Source organism: Perissodus microlepis, chromosome 9, assembly GCF_051167445.1.
Source record: "Perissodus microlepis isolate ML-2025 ecotype Zambia chromosome 9, ASM5116744v1, whole genome shotgun sequence".
Lineage (NCBI taxonomy): Eukaryota > Metazoa > Chordata > Actinopteri > Cichliformes > Cichlidae > Perissodus > Perissodus microlepis.
The window spans coordinates 17701171-17724853 of NC_140469.1; the positions used below are offsets into that span (position 1 = coordinate 17701171).

The following is a 23683-nucleotide window of genomic DNA, read 5'->3' on the forward strand; positions in this document are numbered from 1 at the left end:
ATTTCACTCTTTGTGTTTGAGACCATACCATGCAATGGGTAATTGTGCTGCAGAGAAAATAGCTGCACTATTTAATAGCAGAGACATGTAAATACTTTGCATTACATTTTGAATCCACTACCTTAAAAGAGCTCCAATTTACAGACAGAAATGTCAAAAATGTTACAACTATCCCCGGTCTCCCCTACAAATAGGTTTTTTGTTTTTATGTTTACAGTTCAGCAGAATGATGAATGAAAACAATAATGCATTTAAAAATGTCCGCCGAAAGCCAGGCCTTCAGATATGGACCGTCAATGTGAGTCTAAAACGCATTACACGCACCCTATGTTGTTGACATTGTTGTCCACACTGCTGAGCTTTATGTAGAGCTGCGGCATGTTGAAATCTCATATTTGTTTGAGGTCTAAATGGATGTTTTCTTTACTCAGAAAATGCAAATGGATCCCGTTCCACCTCAAGCCTTTGGCAATTTCTTTGAGGGAGACTGTTACATAGTTCTATATGTGAGTAAAAAACTGGGTGATTTCATGAGATATATAAATATATATACATATATCTCATATATGTGTCACCTCTCATGCTTTTAATTATTATCATCAGATAAGTGAGAATAAAGGCTCCCGCCAGTCTGCTGATATCCACTACTGGGTTGGAAGAACCTCCTCTCAGGATGAACAAGGTGCTGCTGCCATCTATGTCACCCAGCTGGACGAGTACCTGGGTGGGAGTCCGGTCCAGTACAGGGAGGTGCAGGGCTACGAGTCACCGCGGTTCAGGAGTTACTTCAAAAATGGCCTGATGTGAGTTCCCGATGAAGGCAGCTGGTGTTTGAACGAAAGGGGGATGGTGACATACTCAAGGGAATGAGTCTCTCCTATACACACACAAAAACACACACACTTACGTTGTAATCTTCCTGAGTCATGGCTTACAACACTAATCCGCCTCTATGAAATGATTATGACACAAAACACACTTGTTTTCTGAGGCCTAGCATTAAAAAACACCAATTTCTCTTGCCCAATTTATTAACCTTTAACCTTTAGTTGCATGTTTGCTTTATGGTTATACAACCTTAACGAAGAAAATCATACTGATAAAAAAAAATGTTCCTTTAATTTTTTATTTTTTTAAATGTCCATTCAGTTTCAAGTCTCTGGGTTTATGTTTTTATTGCACTTGAACTTTGGTAAAGTACACTTCTCTCTCCACAGCTACAAGAAGGGTGGAGTGGCCTCAGGTTTCAACCACGTTGAAACAAACGCCTACAACGTCCTGCGACTGCTGCATGTCAAAGGGAGGAAGGATGTCACAGCAACAGAGGTATTCAGAAAACAAATTAAAGGGATATGAAAGGCTTTACGAGAGCCTTACTCCCTGCCTCCCTCTGCTGCTATCAGTGGCTTCACACAGTCACGCTACAGAGAGGTGTTGGCACCCCTCCTTAAACAGATTATGTCTTGTTGTCGTAGCTGTCTGTGTAGGTGTTAATTGCCCGAGGGGTGGTATGAGAGTGTGATTAATTAATACGCTGTATTGTTTCAGACGGTGTGTACTGTCCGTTTGAATGAAGCACAATCAGTTATTCAACTCTCCACTGTGTTTGCGTTTGTGTGTGTTTTTCCATGCAGGTGGAGGTGTCATGGAGCAGCTTTAACAAAGGAGATATATTTCTTCTGGATATCGGGAAAGCTATAGTGCAGTGGAACGGCCCCCAGAGCAACAGAAGAGAGAAGCTCAAGGTAATCCTCTGCACTGATTGGTTACAATAAGCAGCGGCATGAGAAGTACTCAGATCTCGTGAAAAATGCACACCGTGGAAGCAAAGTGAGAAAGAGGAAAGAAATTTAACATTTTACGAACAGAAAGGTGATAAAATATGTCTGCACTAAGGCTGTTTCTGACAAAGGGAGAATGACTAGATTGACTAATGACTAATAGAATGACTAATTTAATTTATTCTTGTGTGTCAAGTGAATTTTATGAACTCAGGGCCTCGGTTGCATTAGGAAGGACATAGAAGGTGTGCCAAATCAAACGTGCATCCATCCACTGTGGCAAACCCTTGGAAAATTAAGGAGCACTGAAAGTGTCTGTAAAGTGATTTTTTTTTTAATTCTTGAAACCTGTCGGCTGTGGATCTTCAATAATGTACACCACTGCCTTTAGCAGTAAGCTTTCAGTTGCCTGTGAAATTGGAAACATGCATGCAAGAAGAGTTAGGAAGGAATGGTAACAACAGAAAAGGAAAAACCAACAGCTATTATTTATTTATTTTGAAAAGCGCTATATAAGAATCAGTCCATTTACCTTTTAGGAGTGGCTGTAGCTCATCAGGTAAAACAGGTGGTTTGATCTCCGCCTGCTCCCGTCTGCATGCAAAAGTTTCCTTGGGCAAAATACTGAACCCTGAGTATCAATGTTAGATAAACATTAGGCACAGAAAAAGTGCATGTGTTTGAATGAGATATGTGTACTATATAACAACCAGTTCTTTTACAGTGATAATGTAGATTTTTGTGTAACACAGGAACCTTTAAGTCACTGTTGTCACTGAGCGAACAGTTTTCACTTTTGTGTCTTTGTTTCTCCCTCCGTCTTTCCAGGCGGTCTTGTTGGCTCAGGACATCCGTGACAGGGAACGCGGAGGTCGCGCTCAGATCGGTGTTGTGGAGGGAGGAGATGAGCGGAGCTCGCCCGAGCTCATGACAGTCCTGACGACTGTGCTCGGACCAAAACCGGCACAGCTGAAGGAGGCCACTTCCGATGACGTGCCTGATAGTGCGCAGAAAAACAGTGTCCGACTCTACCAGTAAGTACATTATGCTTCCACTGCATTGCTCACACAAAACTGTAGAAATTGATTTCAACTATTTACCAATATCACACCCATTTTTTCTGATTTTCTTCCTCAGTGTTTATGATAATAGTGGGAATCTAGTGATTCAAGAAGTGGCCAAACAACCTCTGACACAAGATCTTCTGAAATCCTCGGTAATTAGTGCTCGCTCTTTGAGAATGTTCCCTAGATGCTAGTATTAAAAAGGAAAAGTGGTTCAGTTTCAATGTTTTGTTTTGTTTTTCTTTTGGTGTTTCAGGACTGTTTCATTCTGGACAACAAAGGGTCTAGTGTGATGGTCTGGAAAGGAAAGAAGGCCTCCAAAGAAGAGCGACAAGGAGCTATGAATCGGGCACTGGTGAGTATACAGAATGACGACTGCAAGGATCTCTTAGTGTCTCCTGTTCTGTCTTATAAATTAATTGTGTAAATTTTAATCCTCTTTCTCCTTAAATGATTTTGGATAAATATAAATTCATCATTTTATTCTTTTCCAAGGATCGCATGGCTTGAGGGGATTATCTCAGTTTTTATGTGCTTTTTTTGGAGATGTTTTTCACTACAAGCTTTGTCCATCAATCTTTTCCTCCAGAGCTACATTAAAGCAAAAAAGTACCCAGCCAGCACCACTGTGGAGGTGATGGCTGAGGGAGCAGAGTCAGCAGTCTTTAAGCACCTGTTCAAATCCTGGACAGACAGAGACCAAACTCAGGGCCTGGGTACCACACACAACGTTGGAAAGATAGGTAGCCTCTTCAAATCTACTGCTCAATCCACTTCTTCAAAATAAATTCCAGCACAGTTAACATATTATCTCTTGATATGCTATTTAATCTTATTTGCTGATATTATGCTGTTCGTCATTAACTCTGAACATTTTGTGTCCGCACAGCTAAGGTCGACAACAGAAAGTTTGACGTGATGGAGCTCCACGCGCACCCTGAACTGGCAGCACAGTACCGCATGGTGGACGATGCATCAGGAGACGTTAAGGTGGGAAAACATATGCAGGAATCTTCGAATACAGACAAACACAGTGCAGATACTTTTCAGACTTCAGCTGCATTGTTGCGTGTTGTTTGAGCTGTTGTTTGCCTGTGTCAGGTGTGGTGCATTGAGAATTTGGAACTGGCTGAAATAGACCCAAAAACCTACGGGCAGTTTTATGGAGGAGACTGCTACTTGGTGCTGTATTCATATAAAAGAGCAGGCCAGCCGCAGTACATACTCTACATGTGGCAGGTCAGTGTCAAACCAATCCATGCTTCCTTGTTCTCCATTTCCTCCTGCTTCTGGAAAACTGACAAGCACCTTCAATGTGTAAACTTCTTTTCTTTGTTACTTCAGGGACGCCATGCCACAAGCGATGAGATTGCAGCAAGCGCCTTCCAGGCTGTCAATATTGATAACAAGTACAATGGAGCCCCAGTTCAGGTCAGAGTGGTCATGGGAAAGGAGCCCCGCCACTTCCTGGCTATTTTCAAAGGCAAACTTATCATTTTTGAGGTATGATTTTATGATTTTCATACTGAAAATGATTCTTAACTGGATTAGAAATTTTCACTAACGACAAAAATTAAAATATCTGTATGGTTTGTGTGTGAAATTATGACACATGGAAGTAATCCAGCAAAATCTAAATAAAAAATGAGTTTTACATGGATACAATAAAAGTATCCATGATGCAAAAATAGATCGATCAAAGCTTTAAATAAAAGTTGAAAGAAACTGGAAACTCAATGTGTGTGTGTCTAAAGGGAGGAACAGGTCGACCTGGTGTGGTTAACCCTGCCAAAGATGCCAGGCTCTTCCAGGTGAGAGGGACTAATGAGCTGAATACTAAAGCCACAGAGGTGGTGGCCAGGGCCGCTTCTCTAAGCTCCAATGACATCTTCCTGCTGAAAACTGACAATATCTCCTACCTGTGGTATGGAAAGGTATGCATCATGGGGCTGTGTAGCAGGCTTTGAAATAACATTAATATTAGTTTGGTTTGCATTTGACACATTAAAACCATTTTCCCCCTGATTTCTGCTTCTATCCCAGGGCTGTAATGGGGATGAGAGAGAGATGGGGAAAGCGATGTCTGATGTGCTGTCCAGGCATGAGAAGCGGGTGGTGATGGAGGGCCAGGAACCTGCTGAATTCTGGATAGCTTTGGGTGGAAAGGGCTCCTATGCCAGTGACAAGAGGTAAAATATTTTAATGGCAGCATCGCTTTTGCATATTGTGACAAAAATAGGATATTTTTGGCTTTTCGCTTAACAACACCCTCCAGCAGTCAAGTATTTACAATGAAGGGCGCTCAATCTGGGTCCAGAAAGTAAAAAAATAGCCAGTATAATAACAAATTAGCAAGGACTTCAGGATTCATCCAAAAAGGCTCTTTAATCATATTTTGAACCATTTCCAAGCTTACATTAAATCTGCCTGGATTATATTTATACCAAGGTCAGTGGAATATGCCCAATGTCATCATACACAGAGGGAGAGAGAGAGGGAAGATTATCTGCTGTTACGACAGGAAGGCCTGTGTCATTTCAGATTCGAGAGGGAGGAGCCGCTTCACAGTCCCCGGCTGTTCGAATGCTCCAATCAGACGGGGTGCTTTAAGATTACTGAGGTGGATGATTTTGCCCAGTGTGACCTAGATGAAGATGACGTCATGTTGCTGGACACCTGGGAAGAGGTAAGCGATCAAAGGAGCTGAAATCAGTCAGACCCTGCTGTTGATTTGGGGCCTGCTTCCTGTTTATGAGCATCTCATCAGGAAGATTGTGAAGCTCACTGCACATTGACTAATAGATATGAAGCAAACACTATACTGTATTACACAAGCTTACTGTTTCCTCCTGTTATGGTTTCTAATTAATCTATACTGGTGGTAGTGACTCAGCTCAAGGTTATTTATGTAATACTTCACACGGAAAGACAGAATCAAGCCTAAAGCTCAGTTTTCGGCAACTTACGCAGCAGACTCTTTGAGTAATTTGTCCCTTTTTCTTGTTTTCTGTCTCGGAATCTCAGCTTTTCTTGTGGATCGGTAACTCCTCCTATGAGTATGAGACCAAAGAGGCATTGAACAGCACGCGGGATTACCTGAGAACTCACCCGGCTGGACGTGACCCTGACACGCCCATCGTCTTTGTCAAACAGGGATACGAGCCGCCCACCTTCACCGGATGGTTCAACGCGTGGGATCCCCACAAGTGGAGCGTGAGTTTATAACAGTTTCCCCTTTCATCTTTCTGGGATCCCATAGAAAGCATGATCAAGGCATTACAAATTCCCATTACAATAACATGCAATCAATTGATTTAATCATCTCAGAAGCTAGGAACAACTTACAAACACAAGTGGAGGATTCAATGGATTAATTGAAGATGAAAAAGTCACTGCGCGATTACTAACCTTTACTGTGACGAATCTTGGTTCCGTTGATCTTCTGAACAGGGAGGCAACTCCTATGAGGAGATGAAAAACAAGCTGAGTGATTCAACATCTATCTCACAGATCACTCTAGTAAGTGACTCACACTGATGTGCTAATATCACAGCTGTAATACCTACTAACATCTTTAATGTCATATATAGTAGTGTTGCTAACCTGTGAATGTCTACATCTCAGAGGTTTACCTTTGTTTTTTTGTGAAACTGCTTCTGTAAAACTTCTCTTTCGTGGCTGCAGGACCTGCAGAACACTAAGCTGAACAAGACTCCCGTTGGGGGAGGTCGGGGTGGTTACAGAGCACCTGGGGGCCCCCTAACTTCTCCGCCACCCAACAAGGCCTACTTCCAAGATGAAACAGATTTTTTCCCCAGACCCTCTAGTCCTACAAGACCCCAGTCTGGGATGTCCTCCTCCTCTGCTAGTTCCTTGTCCTCTTCTGGAGCTGGAAAGTTTTTTGACCCTGAGCTCCTCGTCAACAAGACTCCAGACGAGCTACCAGAAGGAGTGGATCCCACCCAGAAAGAGGTGTGTGTGCAGATCAATTATAAATGGTAAAAATCAGCATTTGATTATTGTTTAACGTCCTTCTCAGGGCATTAATTAACACCTTTAAAAGTGACATCTAATCATGACAATTACAATTTAGAAGTTATTGTTTTTGGGGTTTTTTTTAGTAAAATTAATCACATCACCATAAAAAAGACTTCAATATGATTCGACACCTATTTAGTATGTTTACCTGCAGCAAAGCAGATTCTTGTGACTGTACTGCCATTTCAAGTCAAAAATCCACAGCCACCAATCGTGTGATATGTTGTCTAGCATACACAAAAACATAATATGCACTTGTTAGCAAGTTAAAAGTATTATTTCCATCAGATGGGATTCTTTCATTGCTCTGAATTTGGATTAACATGTAGTAATATAAATGAAGCTATTTTAATCATCAACTGAAAAGGTCACTAAACAGCTGCAAATGGATGAAAAGTGACTACAAAGAGATTAAAAGTGACTGCAGAGCCGCATAAAATGCTTCTAGCGAGTCATGAACAACCGCAAAAAGACACAAAGACACTACAAAGAGACAATATGGGGCTTTCCAAGAAAGGGTGGGAGGCCTTGCCATTGTCTGTGCCTAGAGCTCTGTGTACAGCAGAGGTCAGTCTAACCGTTTCCCATCCTCTGTGCTCCGATTGGCAGGATTATCTATCTGACCTGGACTTTGAGAACCTGCTCGGTACTACTCGCGCAGACTTCCAGCGCTTGCCAAAGTGGCGCCAGAATGATTTAAAGAAGAAAGCAGGAATTTTCTGAGAAGGAATCACACATCTCCAGCCTGTCTGCTGAGAAATTCGCTTGTAAACCAAACTATACGGCAGCATTTTAGCTTCTGACCTTCATCTCAATATTTTGTTTTGCTGTCAGAGGGTTAAAAAAAAAATCGACCAACATCCCAAGTTGTTTAGATTTAACAAATGGTATTTATGATTATGACCATGAATGTAACTTGTAATAATTTAAAGGACGTGACTGACATTTCTAAGATTATTTTTTTAATTATTCTGCTTTATATTTATCTGTATATTTTTTTTCATTTCATGTAGATCATACTGAGATGATGTGATCTGAATCACAAATGCAGTGAATAAACAGAAAACCATTGACCGGGGATTCGGGGAGTGGTTTAATTCAAGAGCTAGTGCAAAAATGTGTGAACTGTAAAAATGCTGTAGAGCAATGGAAGACACAAATAAACCATGACACAAAATATTAGAACTTGTTTCAGGCACCATCTTGAAAATCTTCTATATACAATGCTGGGAGCATTCATAATGCATTCATAATGAAAGGACAGAAGCACACAGACAAACTATGTCACTTGCTATCAACATTGTCATTATCACTCTTATGGCATCAAGATGGACAAAGTTTAAATCAAGTCTCATAAGACTATCCCGTAAAGCTGCTGAGAATCTAGTATATTTCAGGTGGGATTCACACAAAACTCACATAATAATGCACATTAATTATTAAACTTCTCCAGAGAATGGTGAATATAGTTGGCTACTTTTCCTCTCATTCACTTCATTCTTTCTTTGTCACTTTAAAGGCTCTCCACCAAACCGGCTTTTAAAAAGCTAAAATTATACAATGACCTAAAAGTGTCAGACACTTGTGAGTCAGCAGCTGTGGTATGTAAAAAAACAAAACGAAAACTAGAGTCAAGTTATTTAGCTTTAAAATCTGGGCTTTAAATTCCATTAGAATTTACAAAAGACGTGAAGTTGGTTTGGTTTTCTTTTTGCAAACAGGCCTACGGGGCATCCAGGAGCATGAGGTGCACAAACAGACTGGCAGAAGAAATGTTGTCCCCTCTCTTGTTGAGCACCGGGACATGGCGATATCCTGGAAAACAGGAAGCGAACGTGAGCTTTGTCGGCAAAATGAGAAGCTGTTTCCTAAAGCGTAGCACAAAAAAAAGATGCAAAACAATCACTTGAGCTATGATTTGCATGAATTTGTATCTGTTTAATTTCTGTGTTGTTGCGGTCCACACAGAAGAATTAAATAAGGGAGAAAAAGTATGTTTAAAGTGGAATTAAAGAAGATAATAATGTGATAATAGTGCACAAAGAAAGTCAAAGCTGTGAGCGAGCACTGAAAAGAGAGGATGCTGTCTTAACACTTCGATATTTTAATTACCGCACAGACCATTTCAGTCATCGGCCTCTTCGAAAATTAGATTGTTGCTAACTCTGAGTTGGTGTCGCGTTGCTTTATCGTGTTAGCTTCATCAAATCTGTGAGCTTTCTTACCGTTCTGTACGCTGGTGAGTGGCAGACAGTACTGCCCGATAAAATCGTTCTGCGATGCTGTGTCGTGGTCCTCCAACAGAAATCGCACCAAGGCCAGCTCTGGCACACTTATGTCAAACTGGAATTTCTTATTCCACATAGGGTTGAATCCTGCAAGGACGAATATCTGTGTTTTTCTAAATTCTTTGAAAAAGTGTTTGACAAGTAAGTGCACTTATGCTATACTTGCACATATAACGCTCACCATTATTTTCAATGTGATGTGTTTCCTTGCTGGCATTGTCTGCCTGGACACCATGGATCTCCACCTTCACCAGAGGGTCTACAATGGATTTTTGCTTTTCCTTGTTGATTTTAGGTAACTGCTGAGCTGAGATCACCTGTTGAATTGTGAGACAAAAATGCACAGACGTGATCACGTGACAGTCCAACTACAGTCTACGTTCAGATCTGATTAGATATCTACAGCATGATATCCAGCTTCCACAGCACGCTTCGATGCTTTCACCACCAGCATGATGATTAATCTGTTTATCAAGTGGTGGCATAATCAGTGGTTAAAAAAGGCTAAAAATCCACTTTCTTTATTTTAAGTGCTACTAGCTACTGTGCAGATCATAACTAGAAATACAAAATGTAATAAAAGGACTTGAGGATTAAAAAACATTAAAAGTAGCTCCTCTTTTCAAGATAGGTTATGTCAGTAACTATTCAGCCAATGATTGTGTTAAAATTCCTTTAAATAGCTGCAAGCTGGCAAACAAAGATAAAAGGATTCAAACTTCTAGGCCAGAGCTAGGGGAAATGATTAAAGCTCATTAGCAAGTTGACACTACACATACTGTAAACTTTGTGAACTTTGTTTTCTTTTAAAAAGGAAATTCCACAGGACACCGTTAACCTCTAATATAGGCTTATCTTTCTGGAAAAAACTCCCACCATGACATGAAAGATCTTCTTCTTCAGCCACGACCCTTCGGTAAGTGTGTTGGGGTTAAACTGAGAGGACAGGCTTCTCTGAAATTCAGGTTTCAGGATGTAGCCGCAGAAGCCGTTCAGCAGAAACCGTCCCTGGTTTAAGTGCATCTCCTTTGAGTTAGTCTGGAAGTTCAACGCCACTAAAAACCAAATCAAAGAGGAAAAAGCGTCAAACTGTTTCATTAGTTTTAATTGGTTTACGTTAGTTTGCTTGCTGCGTATTGGAGCACACCTATCTGGCAGCCAACGTTCCACATGGGCACCGGATTATAGTTGGAGGAGTCGGTTCTGGAGCCAGCAGGGTAGATCCTGCTGAGTTTGTCCATGTTGTGGTGCATGAAGGCAGTAGCTACAACAAGTTAAAGCAGATGTTTTTTTTAAACTGTGAGTTCTAGCATGGCAGTAAAGACAGTTAATGCAGCATGCGTTTACCTGAGGTCTCAGCCAGGTTGAATGCTTTACTCTCCTTGAAGGACGACATTTCATAGAAGGCCTGGTTTTCTCTGGCGTGTTCAAAGCTGTTAAAGTGCACGCTCTTACAGTAGATGACGATGTCTGAGAGCTCTTTGTCAAGTTTGATATTTGATTTCTGAAACAAGAACAGAGAGACAAATGTGAAATCTGAAACTGAAAATTGTTATTTCAATTCCTTGTAAATGAGTAAAGAGCCTTTGGCACACCTTTGGTTTTTCTTTCTGGCTATTCTCCTTACACTCTGCAGCTTCGTCCTCCTCAGACACGGTGCCATCCTCTATCACGTTGTTATTGGTGAAGATCGAATCCAGTTTGTTCAGTCGTTTTCCCTTGATGAGGAACTTTCCCTTAAGTGCCTACAAAGAGACACAAAATGTGTTTTGTTGTGTCATTTCTAACACTTAAGGTACACACGGTGCTGTGCTTTGGAAATCAAAGTTGCTTTGCTTAATATAGAAAGGCACACATTTAACTTTGTGACAACAGAGACTGCGTTCCTGATAGTCACCCTCCAAACAGCCAATAGACTAAAGCATAACTTAAATTTGTGTTGAGGCTGAAAATGCCACAGGCATCCACTTCATGGGAGCTGAATTTAAAATATTTTTATTTCCTCTCTCTCTCTCTATTTCTTGTCTTTTTCAGTTGTCAAGGTCTTCCAATCATTTTGTAGCAGATTCCCAAAGTAACACATAAAAGTGGGGGAAATAATGATTTGAGACCCCTGTCGAATTTGTAAGTTTGCGTACTTACAAGGAAATGAACAGTCTGTAATCTTTATGCTAGTTTCCTTTTAATGGAAAGGGACAGACTGTTATTTAAAAAATCCAGAAAAAGTACAATAAGCAGAAGTTAGAAACTGATTCAGCCGTCATTGAGGGATGTTTTTAATCCCTTTTTATCCTCAACCAAAACACGACTTAGTACTTAGGTTCTTGTAGTTGGTCACCAGGTTTGCACATATCTCAGCAGGGGTTTTGGCATTCATCTTTACAAACACGCTCTAAATCTTTTAGCTTTCTTCCCAAAAAGTTGATTCTGGTTATCTGGATTTTCTTTTCTCCCACTCCCAATGAGTGACAAAACGTTTCTTGCACTGAAAACCCTACGCCCACTTTTGGGGATTTTCTTACCTGAAATTTTAGCTTTTTGGCAACTCAAACTTTCAGCTCCCTCCACAGCTTTTCTGAAGGACTGAGGTCTGGAGACTGGGTAGGCCTCTCCGTGAGCTAATGTGCTTATTCTTTAGCCACTTATTTGTTGCCTTGACATAATGGTTTTAGTCACTGATTTGAATGCTGGGTCATGCTGGAAGACCCATCCATGACCCATATTTATATATATATTTTTTATAAATATTCAGGGAAGGAGGTTGTCATCCAAGATTTAATGATATATGGCTCTGTCCATTGGCCCCTCAATGAAGTGAAGTCATTCTGTACCCTTAGCAGAAAAACAGCTCCAAGCATAAAGCTTCCACCTCTGTGCTTGACTGTGGGGATGGTGTTCTCTAGATCATATTCACCATTTCTCCTGTGGAGAGGTTGGAATGGAAAAAAATTGTTTCTGTGGACAGGTGAGCTTTAAACACATAAGAACCCAGTCAGTGGGAATCAGCATTGTGGCTGGGTTGTAGGTGATCAACACTTATTTCATGTATGACATGTAAATCTGTTTCTAGCATTTATTATTGTATTGTATTTGGAGACTAAATTCTGTTCACTAGAAGTCTCTGTTATCAAACAAGGTGTTGTCTCAAACACACTCACTCAGCTGTTACAGCAAATCATTAGCTACTCAGTAGGTGCAAAGTGAGACAAGCTTTATCTGAGGCTATAGATCGATGATGTCTTGTATCACATTAGCTTTGTTTCCTAAACAAAACTTGGGTCACGTTAAGGAAAACAGCAAAGTGAGAAATCTGGCACAGTAGTGTGTTAGGAATGAAAATGTTAAGGTGTGGTCTTCCTTTGGTTATTTTTTTTATTAGGGTAAAGATCCCAAGATGATATATCGTATGTCATTGAATACAGATAATGGGTTCCACACCTCAGGTGATGGGAAGTTAGTTGGCATGGTGTCACCCAGAGGCTTTTTGACCAGAGCATCACCCAGGAAGAAGACCAAATGACGGGCCATAAGCTTCTGTTGCTCAACTGTACAATGGTTCTCCAGAGACAGAATCACTGGGTACTGGGAAGTCTGGAAAACAAAGGAAACAATGTGAAGGTGAACTTCAGACCTTTTCCAGTTTCTAATGTGTTAAGGCGAGGAAAGGGCTGGGAATTCAATGCGGTCTCCAACATAGGCAGAGTAAAACATCCAAAGTCAGTGAATATCTCACGTACTTTGAAGGCGTAGTCTTTGATGGCTTTGATAACATCTTTGAAGAGCACTTTGGATGTGAGTGTATGGCCATGGTAAATAACAGGTTCTCCATTAGCCCCGTCCCAACAGTCCAGTTCCACGCATCGGCAACTCTTCATCAGCGCTCTGCAAGCAAAGAAAACATTCATGACCAATTAGTGATTTTACATCCCTGAAACTCATGAACTTTGCCTGTGAAAATAGAGAGATTCCTGTGCTGTGACTTCTGTTCCACCAAAAACTCCTGGATCCCAAAACAGTATTTTATAAAGGCCTAGGAACTACTAGGGTGGTCTAAAACAGGCATGTCAGAACTTCAGTTCAGTCTACCTGGAGGCTGATGCATATTTTTAAAAGATAAGCCATTAATATTATAAAAAACATCTATCCAAAGTAGCACATTTATTCCATGCTTCTATTTCACCTTTGTTTAATGCTGTCGGTATAAAAGTAATTCTGCAAAATTTACTTTATGTAGGCTTCTGTGCTGCTTGGCCCTTTGAGTTGGTCTGCCATCAGGTATGTGTTGTGTGAGGAGGAGATGTAGTAATGGTTGAGGGGCTGGTTCATGTCCTGATACACAGATCTGTGGGCTGGGTTCAAAATACAGCCGTCGTCCTGCTGCAGGTACATCAGGAAGCCATCTTTGGTCATGCGATTGTTCTGCTTTGCTGTGACACAAATGGATGAAAGTGTTGAGTGGAAAATTGTGTATAACACAGTTGAGTTAAAGCTTTAATAATATGGTTACTGTAATTTTATCATTCTCTGGTGTCCAGAGTAAGTCTACCTGTTTTATCCACTTCATATTTCTCAATCAGCCTGTGGGCGTCCTCTGCAGTCGCCTGCTCCCGCTGCTCGTTCAGCAGAAAGTTCAGCAGGTCTCTGTCGCTCATCTGACCCTCTGTTTGAGCATATTTCCCATAAATGACATCAATCTCCTCACGGTGTGTCAGCATGTCGTAGAATTGCTTGATCTCTTCGCCTTCCAGGGTACCTGAATTGGATGTGTCACATTTCTGTGCAACACAATCAGTGAATTATTTAACCAGATCTAACATTTTATGAAAGATTAACAGTGAATTTTAAAGATATATTTTGTAATTTTCTGACAAGGTCTCACCTTAAAAAGGTCCGCTGCGTAAGAATCATCAACCTCAACATTGATCTGCCTCAAGAAGTGTTTCACCTCCTTTAGTGACATCATGTTGTCGCCATTCTTGTCAGCCTTACGTATGCAGCTGAATATCCAGCTGGCATTCAGATGTAAGGATTTGATGTATTACGCACAAAAACATGCAAACACATTTCTCTATTTAGGAGTTTGCTAAGGATACTGTTCGCTCTTCTTCTGGTTACTGAGGTTGTGCATGTTGTTGATGACCTTCTCCAGGCTGCTGACCCACTTATTTACATCTTCCGGAGATTCTGCCATCAGGTCGAGATTCTTCTTGCGCCCCTTGAAGATGATGGAGAAGCAGAGGTCTTCAACGCTGGCATCGGTGTATTTTTTAAGGCCCTCAGAGTGGCGGCCCTTTCGAACCGATTCAATGTCATCAATGGAGACTGTTTGGAGAGTGAAGGGGTGTTTGTTAGAAAGTGTGGCCCTGAGAAATCACTGAAGGTTAGTGTTTTAATAGCCTCAAAGTCAATATTTGGTAAGCCCATCTGTATTCTTCAATACAGCCTCTATCAAGACGATCCCACACTGCTTCAGTAATGTTGAGGAGAATGTTGCTCTGGAGAGGCCAATCCATGACTGTTAGTGTTCCAGTTTGTTATTTTCTATCCAGGTATGCTTTAATAGATTGGCAAAGTGTTTGGGATCACTGCCATGATAAAAAAAAATGAAGCCATTGCCATTCAGATGCTTTGCAGATCAAAATCTGACATGACCACTGGCTGAAATGCAGCTCCAAACAAAATTTTTTCCTCTTTCTTAATAACATGCTTTTTGGACACTTTTCATCTGCAGTAGATAGTTTTTTAGGTATTGCACGGTGGGTTAAAATCTCACTGTACTTTTCTCCATGCATAATTAATTTTAACAAGATCCTCAAAGTCACTGCTCGGACTGCTCCAATTCCTCAAATTTTTTAAGGACACACTGCACACCATGCCAGGTTTTTAGCTTGTAGCTTGTTGGGAAAAGTTATTTGAAAACAATCATCGTGTACAAGGAGTGGACTGAGGAAAAGTGAAAAAGCAAAATATTTTTAAAAATTCAGGTATGACACCTCTAATCTATATCATAAAAAGCAAATTGTGATTATTTTAATATATTCATTATTAACTGCTATGTTGTCTAAAATGTAACATCTTTTATTTCTGGCATTAACAACAGCTATCAGGATGGTAGCATTCAGCCATTATTATCCCTTGACACACAGTCTTTCCTAAGATAAGTCCATATCTTGTGGCGGCCGACTTTTTGTCCCAGTGGTTACAACTGAAACTGTTTTTCTATCTTATCTACAGGAAGGCTTTTGTCTCAACAGGCCACATCTGTTGCCTTCACTCACAAATCTGCAGCACAAAACTTATGTCTTCCAGGCAACTTTCTGCATGCACTGGTGGGACCCCGACAACATTTATGAATCAAAGGCTGACTTTTTGATATTTTATGTGTGTAAAAAATGCATAATGTGGTACCAAGAAAGTGCTACCGTTGCTTTTTTAGCAAGCCTTGTCTATTTACAGGACATCAAAATTAGCATAACATTTTTGTTATATTTTTGATCACTATAAAGCCTTAGCCAATGGCCTTCACAAACTCTTGAGAGCAGCTAAATGCTGCACCATGTTCACGAGCTAGTCACTATCTTTTTTTGGTACAAGACAGTGTGTAAACAGTTGGCTTATCAGAGCTTTTCTGTGGAAACGGATGAATCCTGCTGAAAACAGAGCTCTTGACTCAACACTGTAGGCCATAAAAGCAAAAAATTAGGCAAAAGAAGCTAAAATGGTCAACCAAGTTGAGTTGGGAAATAATTTCATTACAGATAATCCTTGCTAGGATGAAAAAATTTGATTTATGCAGATTAATCTGTAATAGACTATTTACAACATTGCAACAGCAAGTCTTCATGAATGTCCTGCTGTCAAACGTACTACTAAATCATGTTTATAATAAACCAGATTGAGCCATTTTACCCAAACAGTCTTAATGTTTAAGAGTCGTTTTTAGGCCTAACAGATGGGTTCTCCAACATTTTGTTGTTATCTCCTGTAAACCTGAATTCTTTTGCAACACAAGCCCACTCCAAATTTGATTTTGACTTTACTGCACTTTAAAACATTTTTATACAATCTGACCTCTCCTGAACCTCTTTTCAAACACATGCACCCATACAATCAAAGTGTCTCGGACTAAAATGTTTATCTATATCACCCATACAAAGGCAACATACATACACAAAAGGTCACTGCACACTGATGCAGCCAATGCATCGGAGGCCAGCTCTATTGTTGTGCAATAGAGCTGGCCTTAATGTACGGAAGAGCATGCACTGCCGCGTGTGATGTCATTGCACTACACAGCAGCACAGGCCCTTGTAACAAAACAGCAAAAGACTCCAGGCTTAGCCACGAGGCCATATATTATGGCTGGGCCACAATCACTCCACATCTACTCCCTGCATCCCAAAGTTAGAGAAGCTAATGAATCATTCTACTTTGAAGGAATCTAAAGTTCAAAATAGGTAAAAACAAAAACAACACATTGAGGGGGCAGTGGAGTGAAACACACCCATGTTTTCCAAGCCCTGCCTCAGCTGATTGCTGGATGACTAAAATACCTTAAAAGCACTCAGCAGAAAATGGAGTGTTTGGTTGATCTGTGCATGCACATTATCTCCAACAAAACAGAGGTTGTGAATTTGGACCAATTTCAGGGAATCCCATCTGGAGAGACTTGCCACAATGTCCAAGTCGTGTTATCCGTGTCACGCAGACATTGTTCGAATACCACATGAAATGTTTACACAAAGAGAGTTTTGTGATGGCCTGACGAAAGTTCACTCTGTTGTTTCTAACAGTCTTTTCCTCAAAGGGAAGTTTGAGTTAAGGGTTAGATAGCCGTGCCAGTGAGCGAACAAACAAAACAAAAAGAACAACTTTGAATGTCAGTCACTCTATGTTCCAGTGCTCACCTGTAATTATTAGAAAAAGGTCATAATACAATGAGTTTCCTTCTTAGGGTGGCTGGAATCCACATTAGAAAGAGTAAGGACCTTGAACATCCAGAGGGAGCTTTGAGTACAGCCATTAAATACCAGTTTGGGCATCTAATTAGGATGTCTCATGGGCAGTTAGCTTTGGAGGTTTTCCAGGCTTTCCCAGCTGGAAGGAAAACCCAGGGTGGAACCCAGAATCCACTAGAGCGATTATATATCTCATCTGGCCTGGGAAAGCTCCCCTAGGAGGAAGGATACGCACAAAATAATCGATTGATAGATTAATGGATCAGTTATTGAGTGGATCAGTGGATGGATCAATAGATGGATTACAACCTCGTTAAATTGCCCAAACTAAGCTATGCTGTCAGTGACATAAGTAGGCTAAGCCAGCTTTTCAAGCTGACAAATTTGACTTGAGTAAAGCACAGCAGCAGATGCTCTCATGAAAAATATGGTAAAAAAAACAATACATACTGTCCTCCCACAATCTCCTCTATTTTAATCAAAGCGCTTTAGAGCTGACTGGTAAATGCAGCTGGAGCCCACAGGAAAGCAATAAAATAGCAGCTTATTTCCGTAAACAAAGAAATTCCTGTGTAGGCCCATCTGTAAGAAAGCTTGGTAACGTTAGAAAACATCGTGTTTGTAAAGAGAATATTAGAGTCATTATTCTCAGTGTTTGTTCAAGGCTCAAGTGCAGGGCAGAGGTGAGCTCGGAAACCTGAGCTACCTGAGTCCCAGTGGATGCACACATGCTGTACATTCACAGCCAGACAGTGGCTCACTGAACCGAAAACCTAAGGAAAATAGTCTCTCTAACACACACAGACAAACATACAGCTGGGAGTCACACTAGTATTTCCCAGTCCAGCTTTCGCCACACCACAGTACCTATCAGCATGGAGCTGTTTTCACACATATTCACTACTATTGTCATATGAGGGTGTGCTTGTGTGTGTGTGTGCTGTAAGGGAATACGCTTTTGTTAAGATCTGAAAGGAGAGCTCTTAGCAGACAGAATAATAGAAGAGCGGTCTGCGGGTCAAAAAGGTAGATGTTCTCATCAGACTAAAATAATTTAAATGGAACACAGAACTTGTACATGGACCTGCAACAGACTGGAGGCCTGTCCGGGATATGTGGAAGACAATGGCTGGCTGGATGGAACGCTGGGCATGTAAATATACAAACATATATAATAAAGTAAGCACAGAGGTTACACTCACAGGTGTGGTTTTGCTTGAATGCTTTCTTCGACTCATGCGAAAAGGTCTGGCAGTCTTCCTCCAGTTTGAAGTAGCGGCCATGCTTCCAGGATTTTGAGCGAACCTTGACCAGTTTTCCTCCCAACAACAAGAACTGGAGATCTGAATCTCCCTCCAAACCTGCGGGTGTGAGGACAAAAGGAGCAGTCACGCAAGTTTCTGCCTTCTGTATTTTAAAATATACATAAAGTACACTTGGTTAGATATTGCAATAAACTGAGCATTAATAACAGAAGTAAATAAATGTTATAAATAAAACTGATCAATATGCTATCAATACTTGCAATTTTAGCCATGTTTAATATGAGGATGCACCAGTTTAACAGTATATGTGACAGAAAATGAAGATAAGCATTATTAGTTACACCTTAAATTAATTTATAGGTCCCGTATGGCTGTCATACACGAGTACCAACAAAGACTTTTGGAACCATCTATATCTAGAATAAAATCTAAGCTATGTGCAGTCCTGTGTCTTTTTTATCCCCAGCACACCTGTCGTACTGTAGTACAGTGCAGTGTATCACAACATTTCAGACAAATAGAGACAATAGCCTATCATTCAGGTGCAGCAATTTGCTGAGTGTTGCATTCTGGGAAGGGTGTGTGCTATCATCTGAACGAATGACTCAAAGCATATTTGTTAATCAGTGCTGGCGTTTATCAGTGTAAAAGTGTTTGTTTCACACAGCTTTATGAATTATAAAATTCTCTCTAACTGAGACTGAGAATATGCAACACTTTCTAAGTAAACAGAGGGCATTTGAGGATAACACATTAAATACGACTCAGAAGGGAGTGTTTTTATGGCTGTGGGCAGGATCGCAGCATAACAGACATTTCTTTTTCGCCCAGATCACACCACAAGCCCACAGAGGCTGTTTATGAGTCTCTGGCCTCTCTGCAGCCAGGGAGGAGGACTGGCCAGCGCTGTACCACCCCTGCCCAGTCAGGCTTTCTGTTGGAGGCTTTGCTCTGAGCACCTTCTACGTGTTTGTCAAGCCTCTTTTCTTGTAATCTACTTCACTGTGAAGAAGAGCAGCCCGCTTTCAGTCATCCAACAGCTTCATGTTACGAAAGCAGGCGCTGACATGTTCCTTACGCATCAAACTTCTCTGTTTGCATTTTTTTAAGCAAACTAATCAGTTTCAGATGGGAAGAGCTCTTTACTGTGTGCACCCAATTACACAAGCTAGCACAAGAAAATTCCAAGAACTGTGAAGTGAGAGGGAGGCGTGATGGCACAAGTTCACGTCATATGTTTGGATGCCAAACAACCCCCTTGCCCTAAATAAAAAGACTAGTTTGACGATCAAAAAGTGAGTCTTTGTCACATTGGAAAACCATTCCCACACAGTACAATGTCATGTGACCTGAGTAGGGAATGTGACTATCAAACAATTCTGTTTTCCTACAAAAACACATGTAGGACATGGCTTTTAATTGCTTAACAGGAATGCAGTGTTGTTAGATTACGACTGTGTTATAAATGACACAATAAAATGGAAAGAAATTTAGATATAAATACTGTGCTGCCCTCCTCTGTGCAGATGACTAATACTCAGGAAACTATGCTGTCTAGAAGGGGAAACAATAAGAGACAGAAACCCGAGAATCGAACAACGCAGAGGTTTTCCCCTCAGCTCATGAGGTCTTATTGAAGTTTAGCACATCCTGTGTCTGTAGTCTCATTTGTCACCTCGTTTTCAGCTCCATCACACAGACCCTTACGCTGCAACTTCCCTAACGTCAAAGAATTTACCGCTCCAGGCAACGAGGAAGCCTCCACAAAGCGTTAGAGTGCACGGATCAAAACACAAACCATATGTTTATTCTCAACGTCACGACAGAAACATTTATCGTCCAAGGCTGCACGTGATTGGTGATATTTTTTTCCTCTTATGAAGGAAGCTCATGAAGATATAAAGTTTCGCAAAATCCATGTTATCCAAACATTACGCGCACGCCCCTGCCAATGTTGGCAAAACGGTCGAAGGCGCCTCAAGCGCGTTTGCACCTTTGGAGGACTCACCCAGGCGTTTTCCGTTCTCCTTCGCAACTTTTTTCAGGTGTTCCAGAAATGCTTGTTCCTCGGATTTTGTCCTTTTTGGCCGTTTATGAAAACAAGACATCTCGGATAAACTTTCTTGTTTACCCCAGTGGGATAAAGAGACTGGCCGGTCGGGTCGATGCTCGGCGTTGAAGAGAAGCAACACGTAGATCTCCCCTCATGGGGCGGGTCCCAAAAATAATCTGTTTCTGTGTTAGAGCCGCAGTAACTTTGCTTACCTGTCCTTGTTTGCACACTCTGAAGGAACCGTTCAGCGCTATGAGGGTGTGAGTCTGCTCTCACCTAACCTGTAATCTTAGTGATAAACTTTTTAAAAACTTCTAATGGTCGGAAACACATCTGACTGACTTAAGTGGGCCATCACTCTCACGGAGTGAGGTTTGTCTGCAATAATAAAAAGGTCTTGTGCGCTTAAAGAAGAATTTTGCGGTTGCTTATACAGAGGTAAAAGGTTACAATATGCCTTTAAATAAATTTCTATGTAAAAAAGCAGTACGCGTTTTACACATCACTATTTTCATGTCTTCACGGGCTGCTGTAGCTGCTTCCAAACACAAATAAAAGCAATGTTATATATCTATACGTTTATGAATATTTTACGTAATAATCATTTTAGTAATGAGATGTGAAACAGCGCCATCCTAAGGGAAAAGCGGATTTGCCTGTAGTTTAAAAAAATGCAAATTTAAATAGGATATTTAAAGAGCGAGGGATGTTTTAATATCCACAAGGATGTATAAGAACTGCAGCTCATCGATAAAAACCTGTGCTACCTGATCAACGATCTCTGGGTGTGGTTAGAAAGAAAAGTGAAAAACTAGATGAAACGTAACACCTGCAATACCTTCAATATTATTCGTTCAGCTCGATGAAACGTGTCATTGTCGTGGTAACAGAAACATGTCACGATGCCAAAACCAGGAGCCCACCTCAGTGTTTTGGATGGCAAATGTGCGTTGAAAGAAAACCAACAGAAAGCAACCAAGGAACGTGAGAAATTGTGAAGCATTTCTCTAACCAGGAAACCACAATGTTTTTTTGTTTAGAAGCACTGGCTCTTTTTTTTATTTTATGATATATATGCATAAGTATTAAAAGCTCCTGTTGATTAATATTTGTTATTTTTGTCTCAATTTTAGACATTAGACAGGAGATTTTGTTATTTATTGAGGAGAGAAAAAGAAAACAAACCCAACTTTCATTCAAACATCAAAAATAAACATGGGTTTGATGAAGCTTGCTTAATAGTGCTCTAACTGGCACAAAATCGATAAATCAAACACATTAAAAAACGTGCGCTTTTTAGTGCAAGTAGACTAAATCTGTGCGCTCACATGCACAGATTTTTGAGCAACTCACCAAGTTTGCTGGATGTGCCATTGAGGTCCATTTTTATATCAGCTAATAGAAATCACCATATGCAGTGCAGCAGTTCCCGGGCTGAATAACAGGAGCTATCTTGGACATAAAACGTGTCTTTTTGCCCTGTGGAGGAATAAATCCTGTCCGCGGTGCCCTCCACACAGTGTGCAGTGAATGCCAACCCACTTGGGACGCTCTTGCGTGCTTTCGATTCCACACCCACTGCAACACCGGTCGGACAAGTAAAGCACTGTGAATATTCTTATGTCTTCTTACAGTGAAAATTACACACGTGGAAAGAAATACTAATTTTGCTTTCATAAAGTCAAACTTAAACCTCCAGATAGTTTTATAATGTAGCAGCATCGACCTGATTGCCATTGTGTGTTATTTGTGCCATTCTGGCACCCAAAGTGTGATGTGATTTATTCAGGGTTTTGCCCCAGTCTGGTACAGAACTGCCATTTAAAGCCCTCATGCTTTAGCCTATACCTCTTTGCACTGCAGGGTTAGTGTTGTCATTACTCCACAGCATACCACCTCCATGTCATCGTCACTTCGGTTTTCTTTTTAAAAACACATCTGATCTCGAAATCTCACTCTAAAGCCTTCTGGCCTCAACACATAATGAGAACTGCTCTAAAGAAACAGGTTGAGCAGTGGAAAAAGAAAAACAAGCAGAACCAGATTTTCATTCTCACAGAGTCAATCTCTTGTGCACGCAAGAATGCTCCTGATCAATTGTGTGTGGGGGTTTGGGTGTGTGTGTGTGTGTGTCACTTAATGTGGATGCTTTGCTTTGAAACATAGGTAAATTTGCTTTAGTTGCACAGACTCCTTTTAGTTGTTGACAGATCTCTCTTTGTGCCGCTTTATTATGAGAGTCTCCCTGTTTTCTCTGGCCTGTGAGCCCTTGTGTTCGAGCATGTCTTGTGGGCAAAAAAAAAAAAATGCCTGACAAACCACAAGGAGGTACAAAGCCAGCCTCACAATTGGCCCTTTGACAATCCCACTTGAGCACCATATGAGCTGATCGACACAGTGAAAGATTTTGTTCTGGAATCGTTGGCCTCTTCAACACAAACGACTTTCAAATGTGTTTAAATAACACTGCCATGTGCAGCAGCTATTTCGAGTGACACAGACGCATGCCCACACTTTAATGCTTTGAAATGCAGCTTGCATTACACAAACAGCTAAAACCTGTTTGTTTGTTTTTTATCTTCCCACGTTGTACAATGACAGACAGCTTTTTTTTCTACGAAGTTTCTTGGAAAACTAATTGCATGTGTACAGAAGAGACAATATGATAGTGTGGTATGTGCTTGTTGTGTTTTGGGTATATCTGGTTTCATCGGGTGGTTTATTGTCTCAGACTGTTCACTGTATCAGAGCCAACAGAAAATAAGAGGGATTTTATCAAATTCGTTCAACTTTATCAAACGCTGAAAGAGTCCTGTCATCTGGAAACTACTGCTTAGACTCTTTGAGTTTAAAAATGATGAGCTTCACACTTTAAGTTGCTTTGGTCAGCCATCCAAAGCAACTGACATTGCTCAAGAGAGGTGGAGAAGAAAATGTAGCCAGGGTGGAGTGAGTGATTGTCAGGGGTGATTTGAAACAGAAGTGAAAGGGCAGGTTTACAAGATGGATGTAGTGAAGACACCTGACACCTGACGCAGGTTCAGGTGTCACAGAGGAAGATGCTAAGGATAGGGCGAGATGGAGGCAGATAATATGCTCTGGCATCCCCTAAAGGGACTGCGGTCAAGTGAGCCTTCATATGCAAAGTCACCGTCAAGCTAGCCGCACCCCCAGCCGCAAACACAATGTTGTTGCACTTTTCTTACGCATGTTACGGTACGGGTGCCGACTGCCTT

General features: G+C 41.0%; 2 protein-coding genes across 3 annotated transcripts; one reads left to right on the top strand and one right to left on the bottom strand.

The window, feature by feature from the left end:
• The first annotated feature begins 226 nt into the window (after window positions 1-226).
• vill (villin-like) lies at window positions 227-7909 on the top strand. Its single transcript, XM_084939376.1, has 19 exons — window positions 227-298; window positions 432-506; window positions 604-803; window positions 1218-1326; window positions 1635-1745; window positions 2610-2815; window positions 2919-2997; window positions 3102-3200; window positions 3435-3588; window positions 3735-3835; window positions 3947-4084; window positions 4190-4348; window positions 4600-4779; window positions 4889-5034; window positions 5387-5531; window positions 5870-6058; window positions 6296-6364; window positions 6530-6817; window positions 7493-7909. The coding sequence occupies exons 1-19, from the start codon at window positions 227-229 to the stop codon at window positions 7604-7606; spliced, it is 2634 nt and encodes an 877-aa protein (XP_084795502.1). The 3' UTR covers window positions 7607-7909.
• Window positions 7910-7952: 43 nt separating this feature from the next.
• Window positions 7953-21929, bottom strand: plcd1a (phospholipase C, delta 1a). Of its 2 annotated transcripts, none has more exons than XM_084939375.1 (15): window positions 21801-21929; window positions 18332-18490; window positions 14265-14493; window positions 14051-14180; window positions 13718-13946; window positions 13397-13598; window positions 12909-13053; window positions 12610-12762; window positions 10767-10916; window positions 10519-10675; window positions 10319-10435; window positions 10048-10226; window positions 9353-9488; window positions 9109-9258; window positions 7953-8698 (listed from the first exon to the last, which is right to left on the bottom strand). In XM_084939375.1, exons 1-15 carry the CDS (start codon window positions 21829-21831, stop codon window positions 8607-8609), a joined length of 2259 nt encoding a protein of 752 aa, XP_084795501.1. In that variant the 5' UTR covers window positions 21832-21929; the 3' UTR covers window positions 7953-8606. The 2 variants fall into 2 exon arrangements, with proteins under 2 accessions (XP_084795501.1, XP_084795500.1); XM_084939374.1 differs by lacking the exon at window positions 21801-21929 and adding an exon at window positions 20403-21043.
• Between the last annotated feature and the right edge of the window lie 1754 nt (window positions 21930-23683).

Coding starts and splice junctions, on each gene's coding strand:
- vill (XM_084939376.1), top strand. CDS start 227: ATGATGAATGAAAACAATAATGCATTTAAAAATGTCCGCCGAAAGCCA. Junction 2,998..3,101: donor AAGATCTTCTGAAATCCTCG/GTAATTAGTGCT, acceptor TTGGTGTTTCAG/GACTGTTTCATTCTGGACAA. Junction 5,532..5,869: donor TGCTGGACACCTGGGAAGAG/GTAAGCGATCAA, acceptor TCGGAATCTCAG/CTTTTCTTGTGGATCGGTAA.
- plcd1a (XM_084939374.1), bottom strand. CDS start 20,502: ATGTCTTGTTTTCATAAACGGCCAAAAAGGACAAAATCCGAGGAACAA. Junction 10,917..12,609: donor CTAACTTCCCATCACCTGAG/GTGTGGAACCCA, acceptor GTCTCTTTGTAG/GCACTTAAGGGAAAGTTCCT. Junction 10,676..10,766: donor GCCAGAAAGAAAAACCAAAG/GTGTGCCAAAGG, acceptor TTCTTGTTTCAG/AAATCAAATATCAAACTTGA.